This window comes from Anomaloglossus baeobatrachus, chromosome 2, assembly GCF_048569485.1.
Source record: "Anomaloglossus baeobatrachus isolate aAnoBae1 chromosome 2, aAnoBae1.hap1, whole genome shotgun sequence".
NCBI lineage: Eukaryota > Metazoa > Chordata > Amphibia > Anura > Aromobatidae > Anomaloglossus > Anomaloglossus baeobatrachus.
Window position 1 is genome coordinate 32,542,552 of NC_134354.1, and position 25,481 is coordinate 32,568,032.

Sequence of the window (25,481 nt, forward strand, 5' to 3'; positions counted from 1 at the left end):
CTGAGAGCGGCGGAGGCTGGTAACGAAGGTAAATATCGGGTAACCAAGGTAAGGGCTTCTTGGTTACCCGATGTTTACTGTGGTTGCCAGTGTCCGCAGAAGCCGGCTCCTGCTGCCTGCACATTTAGTTGTTGCTGTCTCGCTGTCACACACAGCGATCTGTGCTTCACAGCGGGACAGCAACAACTAAAAAATGGCCCAGGACATTCAGCAACAACCGCTGAATTGTTTATTGTTTTCTATCAGCTGTGGCTGATAGAAAACAATAAATTCTACAAAAATTAATCCAATACTGTGGCCTCCTTAGCGCTCTATCAGACCGTGCTTCTATACTTTACTATGATCTTGTCCCTGACATCTTTAAAAAGCTCTTTGGTCTTGCAAAACCTGGTGACCGATTCCCTTTAACTCGCTGACCACATATCTAATAGCGGTTGTTTAGAATTAGAAAATTAGAATTACAAAAACAGCGCCGCCCCTGGCTACAGGTTGTGCTAGGTATTACAGTAATCACTTCAGAGTTGATTTGCAATGCCAGAAGCAACCAGGAGACAAAGATGGCGCTGTTTCTGGAAGAAGGCACTCACGTCTTTCTAGTCAAGGACAGTCAAATTACACCATTTTCGGTAAGTAATACGAGTATAAGTCACACATTAGTCACTTCTCATGTCCGGACGATTTTATTGCTTCTCGTGAGATGTACAGTATTCTTCTAAGTGCAATGACATTGGTAATATTATGCTCCATAGTACGAGACTGTCTGTGCCACCGTTCTGCCTCCGATATAACGCGCTACCATGCGCATGAGGCTTTGGGTTGAAAGGCATTTCCCAAGGGGTGCCCAGACTTTTGCAATTAAATACGTATATCGATAGCCAATAATACATGTTCTGAAATTAGGATAATCATCAAGGTCACACTGAAATATTAGTGATTGCCAGTAAAGGGGTTTGCATGACAGCTGTCCCCGCTGACACATGTATGGAAACGACTGCTGTCGGCCATAGTGCGACTAGGATACCTGGTCTGTAGGAAGATGCAGCCGTGTGAGGAATGTCGGCACGGGACACAAATGCTGTGGATTTTCCTTTCGAACAGGTAGACGTAAAATCTATGGATGAATACTATGGCAGCAAAGTTGATGAGATGTCTCACAAGCTGCAGAAATTGGCCTGTGATGCCGGTAGTTACCTTTGCAGCATGTAAGGCTATGTTCACACGTTGCATTTTTGCTGCAGCCAAAACCTGCTCTCTTGGCAGTAAAAAAGCTGCTTCCAAAAAGCAGGTATTGCTGTGTTTTTGTTACATTTTTGCTGAGTTTTTGTTGCTTTTTTACTGTTTTTGTTGCCTTTTTACTGTTTTTGTTGCAATTTTGCTGTCTTTTTGTTATATTTTTGTTGTTTTTGTTGCAGTTTTGCTGAGTTTTTGTTGCTTTTTGCTGTATCTTTGATGTGTTTTTGTTGACCTTTTACTGTTATTGTTGCAGTTTTGCTGCTTTTTTGTTGCATTTTTGCTGTGTTTTTTTCTGTTTTTGTTGCATTTTTACTGTGTATTTGTTGCATTTTTGCTCTGTTTTTGTCGCATTTTTGCTGCGGTTTTTGTATGTCAATTGTCTACAGTACAAGTTTAATAAAGTTCAGTCTCATTCAGCAAAAAAAGCCGCAAAAAGCAGCAGTTGCTCATTGCTTTCAATGGTGAAAAAGCCCTGAAAGAATTGACATGCATATCAAAAACTCAACAAAAACACTGCGGTTTTCCTTTTTTTATCAAGTGTGTTTGTGCATGAGATTTCTGGACTCTCCTAGCTTTTGCTGGTACTGTAAAAAGCAGCTTTCAATTTGCATAAAATTCATGAAAAAAATGTAGCAAAAAAGCATTGTGTGAACATAGTCTAAGGAAGAAAACTAATTTGCTACTTATTTATTCCACTGACTTGGTGAAAATGGAAATCTGCAATCAAGTCAAAATTACAGTATTTGTATCCGTGGCAGAATGTGGCACAGAAAGGAGACATTTCGGGCACTCCCCCTTTACTGGCTCCTTGACTTAATGGGCTGTGTCACCACATGAATGCTGCAGTCAATCACAGGCATCAGCGGTCACCTATGTGACAAATCTGATGCATGTGGGCATAAACTAAGGAGCCATGAAAAATCTCTGCTTTTCTGCATTGGTATAATTTCCTAATCTGTGATTAGATTACACAATGCAAAGTGCATACATTACTGAATAAATCTCTTAGACCTCATGAGGCAGGTGTACTTACTTTTTAAAGCCATGTCAGTATGGCAGTTTAATCTTTTATAGAAGTGTAATCTCAATCTTCCCTCAACTAGCCAAAGTGACAGCGCTAGTGTCCATCTTCCCTTTTGCTGACTCTCCACCAATCAAGCCTGATGGACATCTCCTCACTGTCCCTCCTCCCTGCTGCTGTTAAATCTCTACATATAGTCTGATTGGCAGCTCCTCAGTATCCTTCCTCCCTGCTGCTGAATTTCTGCCCACATAGCCTGATTGACATATCTACAGTGTCTTACCTGTTTCTGAGGCCACCCCACCTAGACTGATTGACATTTTCTCACAGTTCCTCCTCCCTGCTGCTTTTAAATCTGTACACACAGTCTGATTGGCAGCTCCTCAGTGTCTTTCCTTCCTGCTACTGTATATCTAGCACATAGGCTGATTGACATCTCTTCAGTGTCCTTCTACCTATTTCTGAGTCTCCCCCCACCTTGACTGACATTTTCTTACTGTCCCTCCTCCCTGATGCTGTTGAATCTCTACCCACATAGCCTGATTAACAACTCTTCAGTGTCCTTCTACCTATTTCTGAGTCTTCCTTTACCTAGACTGCCATTTTCTCACTGTCCCTCCTCCCTGCTGCCTACAGTCTGATTGGCAGCTCCTCAGTATCCCTCCTCCCTGCAGTTGCTGCTGAATCTCTGCCAACATAGGCTGATTGACATCTCTTCAGTATTCTTCTACCTGTTTCCAAGTCTCCCCCAACCTAGCCTGATTGACATATTCTCACTGTCCCTCCTCCCTGCTGCTGTTAAATCTCTACACACACAGTCTGATTGGCAGCTACTCAGTGTCCCTTCTCCCTGTTGATGAATCTCCACTGATCAAGCCTGAAGGACAGCTCCTCAGTGCTCCTCCTCCCTGCAGCTGCTGAATCTATGCCCACATTGCCTGACTGAAAGCTCCTTAGTTCCCCCTCCTCCCTGCTACTGAAATCTCAAACATCTTAATTCATGCTGCAGTTGTCAAACAGGTAGGACTCATAAAATGCTCATTTTAATATAAGGCTGGTACAGCCATTCTGATGGGGGGATTGAAAAGTAATTATACCAGCCTCATCAGGCCCAAACTCTGAGGCTGAGTGATTATGGTGACATCATGCCGCCGGCTGTTAGGTGCGGTATGGGAGACCTTGTGGGGATCCAGAGCAGTAAACACACAAGAACTGTCATTATCACAGCCAGGCAGCTTTTATTTGTTTATTTGGCTCCACACAAGGTCTCCATAACACCTAACAGAAGACAGGAGGAGACGTCATCAGTCTCATTGCTGGCAGCCGGAGGATTCAGTTCTAGAAGTTCAAGCATTTATATGTCAACATAAAAGGACAATGGGCCAAAACTGACAAAGAAGGGAATTTTGTTACTTACCGTAAATTCCTTTTCTTCTAGCTCTTATTGGGAGACCCAGACGATTGGGGTATAGCTACTGCCCTCCGGAGGCCACACAAAGCACTACACTAAAAAGTGCAAGGCCCCTCCCCTTCTGGCTATACCCCCCCCGTGGTATCACGGGTTCTCCAGTTTTAGTGCCAAAGCAAGAAGGAGGAAGCCAATAACTGGTTTAAACAAATTAACTCCGAATAACGTCGGAGAACTGAAAAACCGTTCAACATGAACAACATGTTTACCCGCAAACAACAAAAAAAAAATCCCGAAGGACAACAGGGCGGGTGCTGGGTCTCCCAATAAGAGCTAGAAGAAAAGGAATTTACGGTAAGTAACAAAATTCCCTTCTTCTTCAGCGCTCTATTGGGAGACCCAGACGATTGGGACGTCCAAAAGCTGTCCCTGGGTGGGTAAAGAAATACCTCATGTTAGAGCTGCAAAACAGCCCTCCCCTACGGGGATGTCACTGCCGCCTGCAGGACTCTTCTACCTAAGCTGGCATCCGCCGAAGCATAGGTATGCACCTGATAATGTTTGGTGAAAGTGTGCAGACTCGACCAGGTAGCTGCCTGGCACACCTGTTGAGCCGAAGCCTGGTGACGCAATGCCCAGGATGCACCCACGGCTCTGGTTGAGTGGGCTTTCAGCCCTGAAGGAACCGGCAGCCCAGCAGAACGGTAGGCTTCCAGAATTGGTTCTTTGATCCATCGAGCCAGGGTGGCTTTAGAAGCCTGCGACCCCTTGCGCTGGCCAGCGACAAGGACAAAAAGTGCATCTGAACAGCGGATAGGCGCCGTGCGAGAAATATAGATTCTGAGTGCTCTCACCAGATCTAGCAAACGTAAGTCTTTCTCATACCGGTGAACCGGCTGAGGACAAAAGGAAGGCAAGGATATATCCTGATTAAGATGAAACGAGGATACGGCCTTAGGGAGAAACTCCGGAATGGGGCGCAGCACTACCTTGTCCTGGTGGAACACCAGGAAGGGAGCCTTGGATGACAGAGCTGCCAGCTCAGACACTCGCCGAAGCGATGTGATCGCAACAAGAAACGCCACTTTCTGTGACAGGCGAGAAAAGGAAACGTCCTTTAGAGGCTCGAAGGGCGGCTTTTGCAGAGCAACTAGTACTCTGTTCAGATCCCATGGATCTAACGGCCGCTTGTACGGGGGCACAATATGACAGACCCCCTGTAGGAACGTGCGCACCTTAGGAAGACGTGCTAGACGCTTCTGAAAAAACACGGATAGTGCCGAGACTTGCCCTTTAAGGGAGCTGAGCGACAATCCCTTTTCCAACCCCGATTGCAGGAAGGAAAGAAAGGTGGGCAATGCAAATGGCCAAGGGGATACTCTCTGTGCAGAGCACCAGGATAAGAAAATCTTCCACGTTCTGTGGTAGATCTTAGCAGACGTTGACTTCCTAGCTTGTCTCATTGTGGCTACGACTCCTTGAGATAATCCTGCGGACGCTAGGATCCAGGACTCAATGGCCACACAGTCAGGTTCAGGGCCGCAGAATTCTGATGGAAAAACGGCCCTTGGGACAGTAAGTCTGGTCGGTCTGGCAGTGACCATGGTCGACCAACCGTGAGATGCCACAGATCCGGATACCACGATCTCCTCGGCCAGTCTGGGGCGACGAGTATGACGCGGCTGCAATCGGATCTGATCTTGCGTAACACTCTGGGCAAGAGTGCCAGAGGTGGGAAGACGTATGGGAGCCGGAACTGCGACCAATCTTGAACTAATGCGTCTGCCGCCAGAGCTCTTTGATCGCGCGACCTCGCCATGAATGCCGGGACCTTGTTGTTGTGCCGGGACGCCATTAGGTCGACGTCCGGCACTCCCCATCGGCGACAGATTTCCTGAAACACGTCCGGGTGAAGGGACCACTCCCCTGCGTCCATGCCCTGGCGACTGAGGAAGTCTGCTTCCCAATTTTCTACGCCTGGGATGTGAACCGCGGATATGGTGGATGCTGTGTCCTCCACCCACATTAGAATGCGCCGGACTTCTTGGAACGCTTGCCGACTGCGCGTCCCTCCTTGGTGGTTGATGTATGCCACCGCTGTGGAGTTGTCCGACTGGATTCGGATCTGCTTTCCTTCCAGCCACTGTTGGAAGGCCAGTAGGGCAAGATACACTGCCCTGATTTCCAGAACATTGATCTGAAGGGTGGACTCCTGCGGAGTCCACGTCCCCTGGGCCCTGTGGTGGAGAAACACTGCTCCCCACCCTGACAGACTCGCATCTGTCGTGACCACTGCCCAGGATGGGGGCAGGAAGGATCTTCCCTGAGACAATGAGGTGGGAAGGAGCCACCATTGTAGAGAGTCCTTGGCCGTCTGGGAAAGAGAGACTTTCCTGTCCAGGGACGTTGACTTCCCGTCCCATTGGCGGAGAATGTCCCATTGAAGTGGGCGCAGATGAAACTGCGCAAAGGGAACAGCTTCCATGGCTGCCACCATCTTCCCGAGGAAGTGCATGAGGCGCCGTAAGGGGTGCGACTGGCCTTGAAGGAGGGATTGCACCCCTGTCTGTAGGGACCGCTGCTTGTTCAGCGGAAGCTTCACTCTCGCTGCTCGAGTATGAAACTCCATGCCAAGATACGTTAGCGACTGTGACGGTGACAGATTCGACTTTGGAAAGTTGATGATCCATCCGAACGTCTGTAGAGTCTCCAGCGTAGCATGTAGACTGAGTTGGCATGCCTCTTGAGAGGGTGCCTTGACAAGTAGATCGTCTAGGTAAGGGATCACCGAGTGTCCCTGAGAGTGCAAGACTGCTACCACCGCCGCCATGACCTTGGTGAAGACCCGGGGGGCTGTCGCCAGACCGAATGGCAGAGCTACGAACTGAAGATGGTCGTTTCCTATCACAAAACGTAGAAAACGTTGATGTTCTGTAGCAATTGGCACGTGGAGATAAGCATCTTTGATGTCTATTGAGGCAAGGAAGTCTCCTTGAGACATTGAGGCAACGACAGAGCGGAGGGTTTCCATCCGGAACCGTCTGGCGTGCACATGTTTGTTGAGCAGCTTTAGATCCAGAACAGGACGGAACGAGCCGTCCTTTTTTGGAACCACAAAGAGATTGGAGTAAAACCCTCGCCCTTGTTCCTGAGGCGGTACAGGAACCACTACTCCTTCCGCTCTTAGGGAGTCCACCGCCTGCAGCAGGGCATCTGCTCGGTCTGGATGTGGGGAGGTTCTGAAGAACCGAGCTGGAGGACGAGAACTGAACTCGATTCTGTACCCGCGAGACAAAATGTTTGTCACCCACCGGTCTTTGACCTGTGACATCCAAATGTCGGAAAAGCGGGAGAGCCTGCCCCCGACCGGAGATGCGGAGGGGGGGGGCTGGAAGTCATGAGGTAGCCGCTTTGGAAGCGGTTCCTCCATTTGCTTTCTTGGGGCGTGCGTGAGCCCGCCAGGAATCTGAGACTCTTTGCGTCCTCTGAGTCCCTTTGGACGAGGAGAATTGTGTCTTGCCCGAACCTCGAAAGGACTGAAACCTCTGCTGCCATTTTTTCTGCTGAGGTTTGCTTGATCTGGGCTGGGGTAAGGAAGAGTCTTTACCCTTGGACTGTTTAATGATGTCAGCCAATGGCTCGCCAAACAGTCTTTCTCTAGATAAAGGCAAGCTGGTTAAACATTTTTTGGAACCAGCATCTGCTTTCCAGTCCTTTAACCACAAGGCTCTGCGCAAAACTACCGAATTGGCGGACGCCATTGAGGTGCGGCTGGTAGATTCTAGGACCGCATTGATAGCGTAAGACGCAAACGCAGACATCTGCGAGGTAAGGGACGCCACTTGCGGCACCGCTGGATGTATGATAGCATCCACTTTTGCTAAACCAGCTGAAATAGCTTGGAGTGCCCATACGGCTGCGAATGCTGGAGCAAACGACGCGCCGATAGCTTCATAGACAGATTTTAACCAAAGGTCCATCTGTCTGTCATTGGCATCCTTAAGTGAAGCGCCATCCTCCACTGCAACTATGGATCTAGCTGCAAGTTTGGAAATCGGGGGGTCTACTTTTGGACACTGGGTCCAGCGCTTGACCACATCAGGGGGGAAAGGAAAACGTGTATCCTTAGAACGTTTAGAGAAACGCCTTTCTGGATGAGCGTCGTGTTTCTGGATTGACTCTCTGAAGTCAGAGTGATCCAAGAAAGCACTCAATTTACGCTTGGGATAGAGGAAACGAAACTTCTCCTGCTCTGCAGCTGCCTCCTCTGCAGAAGGAGCTGGGGGAGAAATATCCAACAGTCTATTGATGGCTGAGATAAGCTCGTTTACCATGGCGTCCCCATCCGGGGTATCCAGATTGAGAGGGGTTCCAGGATAAGACTCCTGATCACTCTCTTCAGACGCATCACAGGGCGACTGATTGCGCTGAGACCCTGAGCAGTGTGATGACGTTGAGGGTCTTTCCCAGTGAGCTCGCTTAGGGTGGCTGGGGCTATCATCTGAGTCATAATACTCAGCCTGGGAAGCCGGGGACCCCCTTGCAGTCTGGATTAATTCCAACTGAGGGGGATTAGAGGACAGAGACCTCGCCGTGTCCATAGACTGAGCCCCAGTCATGGATTGCAAAGTTTCAAGGATTTTTGCCATAGTCACAGACATTCCATCAGCAAAAACTGCAAAGTCTGTCCCTGACACCGGGGCAGGACTTACAAGCGTCTCAGCCTGGGTCACTACCCCTCCGGACTCCGGCTGGCGAAGCAGCACCGGATCTGAGCATTGCACACAATGGGGGTCTTTGGAACCTGCTGGTAGAGCAGCCCCACATGCAGCACACGCAGTGTACACAGCCCTAGCCTTGGCAGCCTTGCGTTTTGTGGATGACATGTTGCTGCCTCCTCAGAGCGATCTGGGGTATCCAGCCAGGAAGCGACCTCACAGTGCAAGAAATAAATAAATATATATATCTGGTGACACAGTACACCAATGCACACTGAGGCACTAGAGGGGCCAGCTGAAATGCCGCTTACCGCCCGCTTAAGAGCGGGTGTGTGGTCTCCAAAAGCCCCCTAGTCCAGGTCTCCCAGAGCCTTGCGTCCTTCCTCTAGCCAGACTGCATGTAATGGCTGCCGGCGTCCTGGGAGAGGAGGGGGGGGCGGGCCCTGGGCGTTCCTGACTAAGAGCGGGAAGCCTGCTTCCCTCTGTGCCTAGTGAGAGGGCTGGAGCATGTAAATCAGGCTCCAGCCCTCGTCTCTGCTGCGAAACAGCGTCTCTCCCCTACCCTGATTGACAGGGTGGGGGCGGGAACGAAGCGGAGCTAGGCCGCAAAAGCCGGGGACTGGATTTATAAACGCCGCCGCCGTAAAAGCGCGGTCGGCGTGTCCCCGGCGCACTACAAGTCACAGCAGCGCCGCCGGTCCAGTGGGGGTCAGCGCTGCGTTCCCACAACACAAAAGTCCCCCAGTAAACTGCAGGAACACCAACTCAATCGTTACGGTCCCCGGCGCACTACAACACCCAGCCAGCCCGGAGTGTGTCTGTGCCTGCCGGGGACACAGAGTACCTGTATGATGCAGGGCCATGTCCCTGATTGTACTCCTGCTCCATATCCATCAGGTGCTATGGGTCTGTGGATGGAGCCCGGCGTCAGAGCTTAGAGGCCGGCAGGATCCCACTTCCACAGAGCCCTACAAGGGGATGTGGAAGGAAAACAGCATGTGGGGCTCCAGCCCCTGTACCAGCAATAGGTACCTCAACCTTACAACACCATCCACGGGTGAGAAGGGAGCATGCTGGGGGCCCTATATGGGCCCTCTTTTCTTCCATCCGAAATAGTCAGCAGCTACTGCTGACTAAAATCTGTGGAGCCATGCGTGGATGTCTGACCTCCTTCGCACAAAGCTTGAAAACTGGAGAACCCGTGATACCACGGGGGGGTATAGCCAGAAGGGGAGGGGCCTTGCACTTTTTAGTGTAGTGCTTTGTGTGGCCTCCGGAGGGCAGTAGCTATACCCCAATCGTCTGGGTCTCCCAATAGAGCGCTGAAGAAAAGACAAACACTGATGTCCTCCATGTGGCTGAACATGAGCTACATAGACCCAGAGGAGCAGGAATGTGCTGTGTGTGCTGTGTATGGGAGACATCAAAGCAGCCAGTCTCCAGCCACCAGCTCAGACACAACTGATCTCCACCCACCAGCTCAGACACAACTGATCTCCACCCACCAGCTCAGACACAACTGATCTCCACCCACCAGCTCAGACACAACTGATCTCCACCCACCAGCTCAGACACAACTGATCTCCACCCACCAGCTCAGACACAACTGATCTCCACCCACCAGCTCAGACACAACTGATCTCCACCCACCAGCTCAGACACAACTGATCTCCATCCATCAGTTCAGAGGCAACTGATCTCCGCACACCAGTTCAGGGTACTTTCACACTAGCGTTCAGCGCAGTCAGTCACTATGGAGAATAGCGCAGTTCGTTAACGCACTGCGCTATTCTCCATAGACTTGTATGGACGACGCACTGTAACGCAAGTGTCAGCGTTGCATCCGCTGGATGACGCAGCGTCGTTATTTTGACGCTGCGCCGGGCGGAAGGATCGCAGTATGTAACTTTTTTTGAGCGACGGAATGCTCATTTTTATTTTTTTTAAAATCACAGAAACTTTATTTACTTTCTCGGTGGCCGAACGTTCAGCTGAGCGCCCGGCCGGCATGTGAGAGCTCTCAGCTGAGCGCCCCCGGCATGTGAGAGCGCTCAGCTGAGTGCCCGACAGCCGTCTGTTGAGAGCGGTCAGCTGAGCGCCCGGCCGCCGGGTGATCAGCTGATCGTTCACAATAGTCTGCTGCCGGTAAAACTGTAAAGTAGAAAAAAAAATTAAAAAAAATAAAAAAAAAAAAAAAAAAAAAAAGCTTTCCGTTGTTTTGTACAATCCGTTGCATCCGTGTGCCATTTTATGCAACGCATCCGTTGCATCCGTCACACAACGCAATGCAACGGATGCCGTTCAACGCAAATGTGAAAGTAGCCTCAGAGATAACTGATCTCCACCCACCAGTTCAGAAACAACTGATATATCATCCCACCAGCTCAGACAAAACTGATCTCAACCCACCAGCTCAGACACAATGGATCTCCACCCCCTAGCTCAGACACAATAGATCTCCACCCACTAGCTGAGACACAACTGATCTCCACCCCCTAGCTTAGACACAACTGATCTCTACACACCAGCTCAGAGATAACTGATAATTACAGATAGCAGCGGGGAAACTGGTGAAAAATGCAGCATGGCACCTCTGGAAAACCTTGGAAAGACGTATTTCTTTTTAAGAATGGTAATTTGACATTTGGAAATGAAGTGCACCTACCTGCAATACATAAAACACAATGCTGACCACCCACTTGATCTTCGCTAGCTGAGCCGTCCTGGCCTTTACTGTGGGAAAGAAACAAGAAGAGGGAGAATCAAGGAAACATTAAAAAAAAAATAATTTAAAAGGTTTATCCAACTTTTAAAATGGCAGCAAATGTTATATAATGACAAGATCAATGATACTCTCCTTGTTTTGTCCCCTGATCCAGCACTGATGACATGGCGGTCCTACTGGCCTTTATAAGTGGTCGGCAAGTGAATGCAGTGGCTCTCCTCGTGGGCGATCGTGTGGCCGTGCCCAATAGCCCTCAATATACTAGTGGCCACGGCCGGGTACTGCACATCCACCTTCTATCTGCCAGGTCGATGGCAGCGACAACAGCTGATCGGTGGAGGGAACCGTGAGTCGGACCACGTCCGATCAGACAGTGATGACCTATCCTAAGGAAAAGCCATCAATGTATAAGTAGTGGACAACCCCTTTAACCTCAGCAGTTAAACCCTCCATTTCATGGAAAAGGGTCATCTCATCAAACCACTCCGCTAAAGACGGAGACTGAGTCAACTTCCAACATTTCAGACGGACTATCCACTCGTATATTACATGCAAAAGTGGTCAGCAATAAAATAAGTGAGGTGGGCTCGATCACGTGGTAGTCTTAAAAACTTTCAACAGATCGGGGTAGAGTCAGCAGGAACCTGGAACACATTAATTGGCCAATAGATCGAGACCGGTATGTGTAAGGAGGCCTTTATACCCTATGTAAGCGGCATCTCTAAACACTACTGTGTCCATGTGGCACTAGGGATGTTATAGTATTATAGAAACCTGGCACTTGGGTCAGAATCATTTGGAAAAATAGAGGCGTTTTACCTCACATAAAGAGTTAGATGACCAACTGCACAATACTCACCTTACCGGTTCCCTGCTAGCGGATCCTTTGTCCCCAGCTGGTCTCCAAAAATGACTCAGGGGGTGACCACTGCATCCAATAACTACATAAGGCCCGCAGCCGGAATGACTCATCAGAACCCTATGATTGGGTAGGAGGTGCCAATGGAAAGACAAAAAGTATCGCCCACATATCGCATAGATGCCACGATCATTATTGACGGTGGTTTATAAGGGGTTATTGAGTAATGATGGTCATACACATTGGATAAAAGTAGGAGATGGCTGCACAACCATTGACTCAACCTTTAGGCTGGAATCACACTTTTGAGGGACTCATGCGAGTCTGGCATCGCATCACGCGGCATGGCCGCACACTCTCCTGATAGGAGCGGGTCGGCGGCATGTACTTCTAGCTGAGACGCTCCTGTCCGGAGGGCAGCAAGCCGTGGCCGGTGATGCGATGCGAGACGTGCGCGAGTCTCTCGCAAATGTGACTCCAGTCTTAAGCCTGCTTTACATGGTACGATCGATTGTGCGATTTCACAATCGATCGTACCCGCCCCTGTCCTTTCTGCGTCACGGGCAAATCGCTGCCCGTGTCGCACAAAGTCAGTAACCCCCGTCACACATACTTACCTCTCGTGCGACCTCGCTGTGGGCGGCGAACGTCCACTTCCTGAAGTGGGAGGGACGTTTGGCGTCACAGCGACGTCACACGGCCGCCGGCCAATAGAAGCGGAGGGGCGGAGATGAGCAGGATGTAAACATCCCGCCCACCTCCTTCCTTCCACATAGAGCCGGCGGCGGCCGCGGGAGGCAGGTGAGCTGGTCATCGTTCCCGTGGTGTCACACGGAGCGGCGTGTGCTACCACGGAAACGATGATCAACCAAATTAAACGATATTATGGAACCTAACGAGCAGTACCCGACTCACGATTTGTGAGCTACACTGCGTCGCTAGGAGGTGTCACACAGGCCGGCATCGCCAGCGATGCCGGATGTGCGTCACAAAAACCGTGACCCCGACGATCTATCGCACGATAGATTGTCTGGTGTAAAGCAGCCTTTAGATCCAATTCTGTGAGCTGCAGATTCAGCTCCACTGCTGGTGTCATAAATTAGGGTACAAAGAGGTAAATGGGTTTTTCGTCTATGGGAACACACATGGCACCAGAAAATGTTGATAATGTTTAATTCACAGAATAAATAAATTAATAGTCATCCCCATTTTGGCCCAGAAATCAGACCATGACAACCGCATGCGCCATAAATTTCTCCCCAATGATGGACCTTCCTGTACATCCTTCATATGCTGCAGATGTTGGCTGCGTTATACAGCCGCCATCTGTCTCTAACAGTGGCGATCATATAAAGGAAAAGAATCAAATCATGTTAAGAAAAAAATATTTAAAGAAAAACATTAGAATTGACATCTTTCACTCACTGCATATCTCCCCCCAACACAAAAAAAGCATCACAAACAGATAGAAAAATGTGAAAGTATCCCAAACCTGTAGCAATAAAAAGCTAAATCGTTATACAAAAAAAATCCATCAGAAAAATGTGTTGCCCCAAAAAGATTACAAAAAAAGAAATTTTGCACAGACACTCCATGTGACTCAGGGAACGTCATAGACTATGTTTGGACGGGAAAATTTAACCCCACTCTTTACAGTTACTCTCCAAAAAAAACTGCTTACATTAAAATCAATGGAGCTGGAAGCCACAGGTTATTAATAGTGATTGGTTACTAAAGGAACGAAAGACATTCAGGAGTATAAGAAGCTTATGTGTGAGGTAATATGATGTAGGTGGGGAGACAAATAGAGACAGACAGACAGACATAGGCACAGACAGAGTAAGAGGCAGACAGGGAAAGAGACAGCGAGACAGAGACAGACAGGGAAAGAGACAGGGACAGAGACAGGAAAAGAGACAGACCGAGACAGGGAAATAGACAGAGAGACAAACAGGAAAAGAGACAGACGGGGAAAGAGACAGACAGACAGACACAGAGATAGAAACAGACAGAGAGAGACAGACAGGCACAGAAATAGAGAGAGACAGACACAGAGATAGAGAAAGTCAGAGAAACTGATACAGAGACAGAGAGAGAGATAGCGACAGAAAGACATGAATAGAGACAGAGACACACATCGAGAGAGACAGAGACGCAGATAGGGAAAGAGACGGACAGGGAAAGAGACAGACACACAGAGACAGACACTGGGAGAGAGACAGTTGCTATCCCGGGCAACGCCTGGGTACTACAGCTAGTATATATATATACACATTTAGTGTGTCACCGTAATCATAGTGACTCATAGAATTACATTACTGGGTTATTTTTATGCACTATCAAGGTCTTAAAACATGAATAAATAGATAAAATAGTCATTGCCGAGGTTTCCCCCCATTTGGAATTTATTTTTACCATTTTCCTAGACATTATATAGTAAATTAATGGTGTCAGTCAAAACAACAACTCTAAAAGTGGAATAAGTAAATAAATAAAAAAACAAAAGCAGGCCGTATCAAGAATGGGTTAATATGCCACATTACATGTCTATGAAAATAAAAAGAGAACCACGGCTCACCTCCATTATTTGCTCTCCCCATGACTCTGGCCCGGGGCAGGTAGTACACTGCTCACATGATGATCCCTGCTGATCCCTGGCACCTTCTCCAGACTGCCGGGCACAACCCTTGTTTACCAGGACAATCAGATTTATTTACAGGGTATTCAGACATGACAAAGCCCCTTTATGATTTAAAGACCCCGAAATTAAATAAACAGGTATGGAGGAGGGTCCGGCCATTCACATGGAAAAGAGCGAGCTGGGGGGTCTACGTCCTGCCCTCTGCACAATGTATGTAAATCTGGTGTCCAATAGTCAAGAAACCATGCCCAGAACAAAGAGGACCGAGAAGACGTCTCCAATTAAAGAAATGTTATTCTTTCTTGAAGCTTCCGGCCTTATTTTGTGTAGAACCGATGATTAACCCGGAATATCTGACATCTCCAATGTTATGTTTTATGTATAGACGACATATATTTATAAATTCCTTCTATGACGATCGATAGTTTTACTTCGTTCGAGCTTTGCGTTGGGAGAGATTCAACTGTTCCTGCCGTTCTCTACGACTTTTGGCTTTTTTGTATTTATATCCATTGTGTTTGAACATTACAATTGATTGGAAAAAAGAAAAAAAAAATACAAGGAAATGAAAAATCCCATAAAGATATAAAATACCATTCAGATGTCATAGGTCTGTTTAGTTAATAATATCGCGAGTTGAAAGATCTTATGTTTTGTCTTCCATTTCTACTGTTAGTCTCAGTGTTCTGCCGGTGACACCGCTGCATCAATTATTATGTCCGATGATGTTTAAATCATTTCACCAGGAAACGTAATGATCGTGATTTAGGTATTTGTGATTTTTGCATTTCCTTCCCCATAGAGTTCTATAGTTCTATGATCCTTCCACGGCCATACCGTTTTATGTCATACTAGCTGTAGTACCCGGCATTGCCCGGGATAGTGACTGTCTCTCTCCCAGTCTCTGTCTGTTTGTCTCTGTCTGTCTTTGTGTATTTGTCTCTGTCTCTTTCCCAGTCTGTCTGTCCCTATCTCTTTCCTTGTCTCTGTCTCTTTCCCTGTCTTTTTTCTTGTCTCTGTCGCTTTTCATGTTTTTGTCTCTTTCCCTTTTTTGTCTCATTCCCTGTCTGTGTCTCTCTGTCTGTCTCTTTCCCTGTCTGCCTATCTCTTTCCCTGTCTGTCTGTGTCTGTCTGCCTCTATCTCTTTGACTGTCTGTCTCTCTGTCTCTGTCCCTGTCTCTCTGCCTCTGTCTGTCTCTCTGCCTCTGTCTGTCTCTCTCCCTGTCTTGTCTCTCTCTTTCTCTGTCTCTTTCCCTGTCTGTCTCTCTCCCTGTCTGTCTCTCTCCCTGTCTGTCTCTCTCCCTGTCTGTCTCTCTCCCTGTCTGTCTCTCTCCCTGTCTGTCTCTCTCCCTGTCTGTCTCTCTCCCTGTCTGTCTCTCTCCCTGTCTGTCTCTCTCCCTGTCTGTCTCTCTCCCTGTCTGTCTCTCTCCCTGTCTGTCTCTCTCCCTGTCTGTCTCTCTCCCTGTCTGTCTCTCTCCCTGTCTGTCTCTCTCCCTGTCTGTCTCTCTCCCTGTCTGTCTCTCTCCCTGTCTGTCTCTCTCCCTGTCTGTCTCTTTCCCTGTCTGTCTCTTTCCCTGTCTGTCTCTTTCCCTGTCTGTCTCTTTCCCTGTCTGTCTCTTTCCCTGTCTGTCTCTTTCCCTGTCTGTCTCTTTCCCTGTCTGTCTCTTTCCCTGTCTGTCTCTCTCCCTGTCTGTCTCTCTCCCTGTCTGTCTCTCTCCCTGTCTGTCTCTCTCCCTGTCTGTCTCTCTCCCTGTCTGTCTCTCTCCCTGTCTGTCTCTCTCCCTGTCTGTCTCTCTCCCTGTCTGTCTCTCTCCCTGTCTGTCTCTCTCCCTGTCTGTCTCTCTCCCTGTCTGTCTCTCTCTTTCCCGGTCTGTCTCTCTTTCCCTGGGGAGATAAGGTATGCACACCAGTGACTATGTAAGGGGAATACATGAAATAGCAGAAACTGCTGTGTGAATACTGACTTGGTTTTTGCACCCAGTTCGGACTTAGAATGGTGTTCCAAACGTTATTCCTTATTTGTCTCTCTTTCCCTGTCTGTCTCTGTCCCTGTCTCTCTCTTTCTCTGTCTGTCTCTCTCCCTGTCTGTCTCTCGCTTTCTGTCTCTTTCCCTGTCTCTCTCTGTCTCTCTCTCCGTCTGTCTCTTTGACTGTCTGTCTGTCTCTATCCGTCTCCCTACCGACATCTTATTACCTCACACATAAGCTTCTTATACTAACAATTTTTGTTTCTATAGCAATCAATCACAGCTGCTATTAATAACCTATAGCTCTCAGCTCCATTGACCTTAATGAAGGCAGGATTGTTTTTGAGTAACTGTAAAGCACAGGGTTAAATTTTTCCGTCAAAACATAATCTGTGACGTTCCCTGAGTCACATGGAGGGTCTGTGCAAAATTTCGTGATTGTAAATGTGACGGTGCGGATTCCTTTAGCAGACATACATACATACATACACACACACATATATACACTCAGCTTTATATATTAGATTGTTCCACCACAATGCTGCATGCAAAATTACACGGAACAAAAATATAACCTCAACACTTTTCTTTTTGCTCCATTTTCATCAGCTGAACTCAAAGATCCAAGACTTTTTCTAAATAGAGATAAAATCCAGCGCAATTCCAAAAAATTAAAAGTTGCCAATTTTAATTCAAATTCATGTTAAAAATTCCAGCAGATAAGCAGCAAATAATAAAGAATTGTTCTGATAGAACAACGCATTTCGATGCTAGTGATGGGAACATGACTAAGACCTAGTGCCGAAACGCGTTGTTTTATCAGAACAATTCTTTGTTATTTGCTGCTTATCTGCTGGAATTTTAAACACGAATTTGAATTAAAATTGGGAACTTTTCATTTCCTCGGATTGCGCTGGACTTTTCCTCTATTTGGATGGCTGGTAGCCCTGCTAGTCCGTGCGCAGAATCTCCATTGGAATCAGCTAGCAGCTGAACTTCTTTTCTGTTTTGTTTCAAGACTTTTTCTATGTACAAAAATTTCTCTCAAATATTGTTCACAAAGTTGTCTGTATTAGTGATCACTTCTCCTCTGCAGAAACAATTCATCCACCTCACAGGTGTGACATAGCAAGATTAAACAGTATGATTATTGCACAGGTGCGCCTTAGGCTGGCCACAATAAAAGGCCACTCTAAAATGTGACATTTTACAGTATTGGGGGGGGTCATAAAACCAGTCAGTATGTGGTATGGCCATATGCTTCACACAGTCCCACGTCTCCTTCACATAGAGGTGATCAGGTTGGTGATTGTGGCTGTGGATTGTTGGTCCACTCCTGTTTAATGGCTGAGAAGTTACTGGATATTGGCAGGACATTGTCCTCGCTGTCATATACGCCGATCCAGAGCCCCAAGCACGCTCAATGGGTGACCTGTCCGGTGAGTATGCGGACATGCAAGGACTGGGATGTTTTCAGCTTCCAGGAATGGTGCACAGATCCCTGCACCATGAGGCCGCGCATTATCAGCTGCAACATGAGGAGATGATCGTAGATGAGGCACAGCAATGGCCTCAGGATCTCCTCATGGAATCTCTGTGCATCCAAAATGGCCACAATAAAAAGCCCCTGTGTTCACTGTCCATAACATACACCTGCCCAGACCATAACCCACCACCACCATGGGCCACTCCATTCACAACGGAGACATCAGCAAACCGCTCACCCACACGACTCCGTACAGTCTGCTATCTGCCCTGTACAGTGACAACTGGGATTCATCCGTGAAGAGAAACCTCTCCAACCTGCCAGACACCATCGAATGGGAGCATTTGCCCACACAAGTCGGTTATGATGACGCTCTGCAGTCAGGTGGAGACCCCCGATGAGGACAACGCTCTGCAGTCAGATGGAGACACCCGATGAGGACAACGCTCTGCAGTCAGCTGGAGACCCCCGATGAGGACAACGCTCTGCAGTCAGATGGAGACACCCGATGAGGACAACGCTCTGCAGTCAGCTGGAGACCCCCGATGAGGACAACGCTCTGCAGTCAGCTGGAGACACCCGATGAGGACAACGCTCTGCAGTCAGCTGGAGACCCCCGATGAGGACAACGCTCTGCAGTCAGGGGGAGACCCCCGATGAGGACAGCGCTCTGCAGTCAGGGGGAGATCCCCCATGAGGACAACGCTCTCCAGTCAAGTGGAGACCCCCGAGGAGGACAACGCTCTGCAGTCAGGGGGAGACCCCCATGAGGACAACGCTCTCCAGTCAAGTGGAGACCCCCGAGGAGGACAACGCTCTGCAGTCAGCTGGAGACACCCGAGGAGGACAACGCTCTGCAGTCAGGTGGAGACCCCCGATGAGGACAACGCTCTGCAGTCAGGTGGAGACCCCCGATGAGGACAACGCTCTGCAGTCAGCTGGAGACACCCGAGGAGGACAACGCTCTGCAGTCCAGTGGAGACCCCCGATGAGGACAACGCTCTGCAGTCAGGTGGAGACCCCCCATGAGGACAACGCTCTGCAGTCAGGTGGAGACCCCCCATGAGGACAACGCTCTGCAGTCAGGTGGAGACCCCCGATGAGGACAACGCTCTGCAGTCAGGTGGAGACCACCCATGAGGACAACACTCTGCAGTCAGGTGGAGACCCCCCATGAGGACAACGCTCTGCAGTCAGGTGGAGACCCCCGATGAGGACAATGAGCAGCAGAGGAGCTTCCCTGAGACTATGTCTGACAGTTTGTGTAGAAATTCTTTGGTTTTGCACCGATTGTTGCAGCCGCTGTCCGGGGGGCCGGTCTCAGACGATCTTGGAAATGAAGATTCTGGATGTGGAGGTCCTGGGCTGGTTCGGTCACACGTGGTCTGTGGTTCTGACACTGGTTGGATGTTCTGCCAAATTCTCTGGAACGCCTTTGGAGACGACTTATGGTAAATAAATGAACATTCAGTTCACGAGCAACAGCTCTGGTGACATTCCTGCAGTCATCAGCTGCACGCTCCATAAAAACTGGCGACATCTGTGGAATTGTGCTGTGTGATTAAACCCGCACATTTTAGAGAGGCCTTTTATTGTGGCCAGCCTAAGGCACACCTGTGCAATAATCATGCTGGCCAGACTAAGACACACCTGTGCTCTAATCATGCTGTCTAATCACAATCTTTATAAGCTGCGCCTGTGAGGTGGATGGATTCTTATCTCCACGGAGGAGAAGTGATCACTAACACAGATTTACACAAATTTGGCAACAATATTTGAAGAAAAAAAAAAGTTTAAAGGCCGCTTTACACACTGCAATATCGGTACCGATATCGCTAGCATGCGTTCCCGCCCCCATCTGTTGTGCCACACGGGCAAATCGCTGCCCATGCCGCACAACATCGCCCAGACCCGTCACACGTACTTACCTGCCCGGCGACATCGCTGTGACCGGCGAACCGCCTCCTTTCTAAGAGGGCGGTTCGTTCAGCGTCACAGCGACGTCACAGCTGCGTCACTAAACCGCCGCCCAATAGAAGCGGAGGGGCGGAGATGAGCGGGATGTAACATCCCGCCCACCTCCTTCCTTCCGCATTGTGGCCAGGACGCAGGTAAGGAGAGCTTCCTCGTTCCTGCGGTGTCACACGGAGCGATGTGTGCTGCCGCCGGAACGAGGAACAACTTCGTTACTGCTGCAGTAACGTTATTTGAGAATGGACCCCCATGTCACTGATGAGCGATTTTGTACGTTTTTGCGACGATGCAAAATCGCTCATAGGTGTCACACGCAACGGCATCGCTAATGCGGCCGGATGTGCGTCACCAAATCCGTGACCCCAACGACTTCGCATTAGCAATGTCGCAGCATGTAAAGTCCCCTTTAGATCTTAGCTCAAGAAAAATGGAGCAAAAACAAAAGTGTGGTGTTTATATTATTGCTCAGTGTATGTTGTTGCATTAACATAAAGAGGTTTTTTGGAACGTAAATCGGATCTGTAAGCAGATTTCAAAATATAATCTGCAGACAATTATTATACAGATCTCTTAGGCATGATGAGGCGGGTGTACTTCCTTTGAAAATCCATGTTGGAATGGTAGCAGAAACTGTTTTTGCAATTTTTACTGCCTGGGTATCGTAGATCAGTTCCCACTGAAGTGTTTGCTGCTAAAACTCGAGAACGGCTAGTACACCGTCTATGGAGATATTCTGGCTTCTTACACTGTGAAATTCCAGTGGATAGGGGTCCAGGAGTCAGCTGATTACTGGAGATCTTGTTTATCGGATCCCTATCTGTCTGACATTGATGACTTATCATAAGAAAAGCTCATCAGTATCAAAGTCCAGGACAAACCCCTTCAAGGGTAGTCTTCGTATCCATCTTCAGGAGCCCCCTGCTCCCCTACCATCTGACTTCCTGCTTGCCGAGCACGGGGAAGTAGTGCACTCCGGATTAATGCATTGCTGGACCGAACTGTGGCTCTCCCATTCTGCCAGCACCGGCTGCTTTGTATCTGAAGCTGGCTACATTTTATGATCCGCTCAACTTCAGAGCAGCACTTACAAGCTGTAAAGCACAGAGCTTGTAAGCATGCATTCCTTGCCTAGGAAACTGGCCACCTCTGATGGACTGCAGAGGTGGTTGGTAAGAATTAAAAATCCTTTTCAATTTACCCCTTGATAATTATGAGACAGCCCCTTTAAAGACAAAAGTTGAAATCCGACCTCCTGATGGATGGTGGTCCGGTCCTACCAGAATCAACAATAATCTCTGCGGCCCCTGATGTTTCTCTCCTGATGGCGCCAAGTGAAAGGATTAATAGAAGTCCATGCGGCTTTTCCGGCTCGGTTACATAAATAAAGGTCTATTATCAGAAGGCCGGTGCCAGACGCAATCACAGGAACATTTGCCAGTAGTTTATTGGGCTAATGACACCTTAATTAGCAAATCCCCTAATAAGATGGCAAATAATGGCCATTTGCCCTTCACTAACAGGAGTTGTCGCTTTTGAGTGATGCGACCATATGGCTAATTAGGGTCCATAGATGTCATGGAGGACGGTCCGTTACTCAGAACTTCCTTAAAAAGTGGTTCTGCAGCAGCTGAGGTGTCTATTATCCAATGTGCATGGCTATGTGTCCTATCAGACGCCGGCCCAGAGCTCTGTGACTTGTAATATTCCTGTAATTTATTTTCAGAAATGTTATTTTGGGAAATATTCACAGGGGCGCAAAGTCCCACCGTTACTTATGTCTTTACCTTTGGCTAAATATTAAGTGATGTTTGAGTAATGAATAAATTGTAATCTAATATATAAAGCTGAGTGTGTGTGTGTGTGTGTGTGTGTGTGTGTGTGTGTGTGTGTCCGCAAAAGGAATCCGCACCGTCGCATTTACAATCACGAAATTTTGCACGGACTCCTCATGTGACTCAGGGAATGCCATAGACTATGTTTTCACGGGAAAATGTAACCCCGCGCTTTACAGTTACTCTCCAAAAAAACTGCCTCCACTAAAGTCAATGAAGCTGTGAGCTAAAGGTCATTAATAGCAGTTGTGATTGGTTGCTAAAGGAACGAAGGACATTGTTAGTATAAGAAGCTTCTGTATGAGGTAATAAGATGTCGATGGAGAGACTGATAGAGAGAGACAGAAAGATACAGACAGACAGACATAGGCACAGACAGAGTAAGAGGCAGACAGGGAAAGGGGCAGAGAGACAGGGAAAGAGACAGGCAGAGAGACAGGGAAAGAGACAGAGAGACAGGGAAAAAGACAGAGACAGGGAAAGAGACAGACAAGGAAAGAGACAAAGAAAGAGATAGAGACAGACAGGGAAAGAGACAGACAGGGAAAGAAAGAGACCTAAAATGAGAGACGGGGAAAGAGACTGACAGACACAGAGATAGAGAGACAGACAGACACAGAAAGACACAGAGATAGAGAGAGACAGACAGATACAGAGATGGAGACAGACAGACAGAGACAGATAGCAGACAGAGAGACAGAGACACAGAGACAGACACACAGAGACAGACAGACATAGACTGGGAGAGAGACAGAGAGACAGTTACTAGGCAACGCCCGGGCACTACAGCTAGTATAATATAAAATTATACACAATTATCAGGTCCAATGGGAGATATTTAGTCATGAAACAACTAGTCTATAGCTAGAAAATGGCCTTACTGTCTGATCGTGGAAAACAGACATTTTCTTGTCTGTATTATGGCTGTAAGTCTTGGCCCATGAAGACACGTCATCTGAGCCGGAAGAAACATTCTCTCACCAAGTTTTTCCCAGTGCACGCAACGAAAAAGCAAGCCAAGCAACTGGAGGGGTTCACCGGGCCCATAGGTCGAGCATGCGCACGTCCACTCCATTCATTGCCACTAGGACTGCTAAGTACTGCGCTACGTTTTCTCCAACAATACCTTATATGAGTGGCTCACAGGTCGAACATGCGCACCTCCACTACAATTCGTTGTCAATAGGACTACTGAGTACTATGCTCTGTTTCCCCGACAACCCCATATACGAGTGGTGCACAGATCGCGCATGCGCACCTCCACTCCATTCATTATCAACAGAACTGCTGATCACTGCACTCCACTTTCTCCAACAGGCCCTTATACGAGTGCCGCACAGTTTGAGCATGCACACTTCCACTCCATTCATTATCAATAGGACTGCTGAGTACTGCGCTCTGCTTTCTCTGACAGTCCGTTATACGAGTGGTGCACAGATCGCACATGCGCACCTCCATTCATTATCAAAAGGAGTGCTGACCACTGCACTCCAACAGTCCCTTATACGAGTTGCACATAGGTCGAGCATACGCACCTCTGCTCCATTCACTGTCAATAGAACTGCTGATCACTGCACTCCGCTTTCTCCGCCAGTCCCTTATATGAGTGCCGCACAGTTCGAGCATGTGCACCTATTCATTATTAATAGGACTGCTGAGTACAGCGCTTTACTTCCTCTGACAGTCCCATATACAAAAAGTGGCGGACAAGCCGAGCATGTACAGCTCTGCTCCATTTAAGTAAAAGCGCTGAGCACCGTTCTCAGGGGGGGATTTTATTTTTCATTGTAAAACGTAAAAAAGTAACAGCACGTGCAGATAGAGAAGTCTAAAAAACTACATCAAATGTATCATTGAGCCGGAGCCCGGTGATAAATTGGGTCTAAATGGAAGTAATTCTCCCATTAGACATACAGATAGGTAATTTAGATTGTGATCCCCAATGGGGACAGTGTTCCTGATGCATGTAAAGCGCTGTGGAATATGTTAGCGCTATATAAAAATAAAGATTTATTTATTTAAGTAATTCTCCCATTGCATTATGGTACATTCACAAAGTTTTAATAGAGATTTTGCCACAATAAATGGAAAAACTGAGCAGGAAAATTCCAAAAAACTTCACCCTGTCCAGATCATGTGCTGCAGAGTGAATTTACCATAGAAAACGCATCTGATTGTGGCAAAAATCAGTGCAATTCGCATCATTATGTGCATTGCCCGGAGCTGTAGCATTAGAGGGTGCAGGAACAGCAGTGACATCAGGGCCTCTGCTACCTGGGAGGTCTACGCTGACCCATAACAAGGTGTGACGTGCTATAATTGTAATGCAATGTGGGCCAACCCACTGTGCATATGTATACCACGGTATTATAATGTACAGCGAGAAGTCATTGCACACAATGGCCCACGTTTATGCATCACTGCAGATTTTGCATTCTTGATTGACCAGAGTCTAATCCTGTAGCATAACTATGGAGTCAATAGATAAGCACAAACAATATAAGAGGGGCTCTCCTATAGCAGCGTACCCTGCCCCCCACTGACAGAGGAGGACCCTATGCAAGAACAGTATATGTATATATCCAACAGTCAGAATTTTAAGTTTCGCCTGCTTTGGAGGTGATCGGCCCACTGAGCCCTTGGCTGCGGTAATATGCCCCCCCCCTCCTCCTTCCCCCCGCTGATACCCCTCCAGCACAAAGGAAGAGTAGTGGTGGCGACTCATGGCTCTCTCCATAGAAGTCTATGGGAGTTATAGGAATGTTGGGTTCTTGTACATTTCCCATTATCCATGCTGCCGCCAGATGCACGTAATTCTGTAAAAACTATATTAAAGTTACAATCAAGAGCAAAAGAAAAAAGTGCAATAACTGAATCCACGTGTATCCTAATGGGAAACTATAAGTGTGATGCACCAGTAGGCGGCATTAATGATGACACCCTGGTGTAGACTCCTCGTGGTATTACCGTGTGTCTTTAGTTTGTCCGTCATCTTGTTGATTTTGCGCTCCAGTCTGGCATATCTTGCAAACTCATCCATCATACTGATACTGGAGAGCTCCTGCCGCATACTCTGAATATCGGCCCTCATCTGCTGCTCCTGATCCACATCCTTCTGCAGCAGCCGGGACACCTACAATGGACAAAGCAGATGGAGCACAGTCCAGTTTATCAGATGACTCAACGCACTGTTTTCATAGGGCATCCTCGGTAATCATAACTAGTGATGAGCGGGCACTACCATGCTCAGTATTTGTAACTAGTGATGAGCGGGCACTACCATGCTCGGGTGCTCGATACTGGTAACTAGTGATGAGCGGGCACTACCATGCTCGGATGCTCAGTACTCGTAACTAGTGATGAGTGGGCACTACCATGCTCAGGTGCTCAGTACTTGTAACTAGTGATGAGCGGGCACTACCATGCTCAGTTCTCGTAACTAGTGATGAGTGGGCACTACCATGCTCAAGTGCTCAGTACTTGTAACTAGTGATGAGCGGGCACTACCATGCTCGGGTGCTCAGTACTTGTAACTAGTGATGAGCGGGCACTACCATGCTCAGGTGCTCAGTACTAGTAACTAGTGATGAGCGGGCACTGCCATGCTTGGGTGCTTGG

At 48.1% G+C, this 25,481-nt stretch overlaps 1 protein-coding gene across 2 annotated transcripts in view; it reads right to left on the reverse strand.

The window, feature by feature from the left end:
- Positions 1-25,481, reverse strand: part of GET1 (guided entry of tail-anchored proteins factor 1) — a 74,804-nt gene that overhangs the window by 44,729 nt on the left and 4,594 nt on the right. For both annotated transcript variants that reach the window (XM_075334972.1, XM_075334971.1), the window contains exons 2-3: positions 24,831-24,996; positions 11,046-11,113 (exon numbers count right to left, since the gene is read on the reverse strand). In XM_075334972.1, the coding sequence (XP_075191087.1) occupies positions 11,046-11,113; positions 24,831-24,996 (234 nt within the window). The remainder of the gene's footprint in view (positions 1-11,045; positions 11,114-24,830; positions 24,997-25,481) is intronic.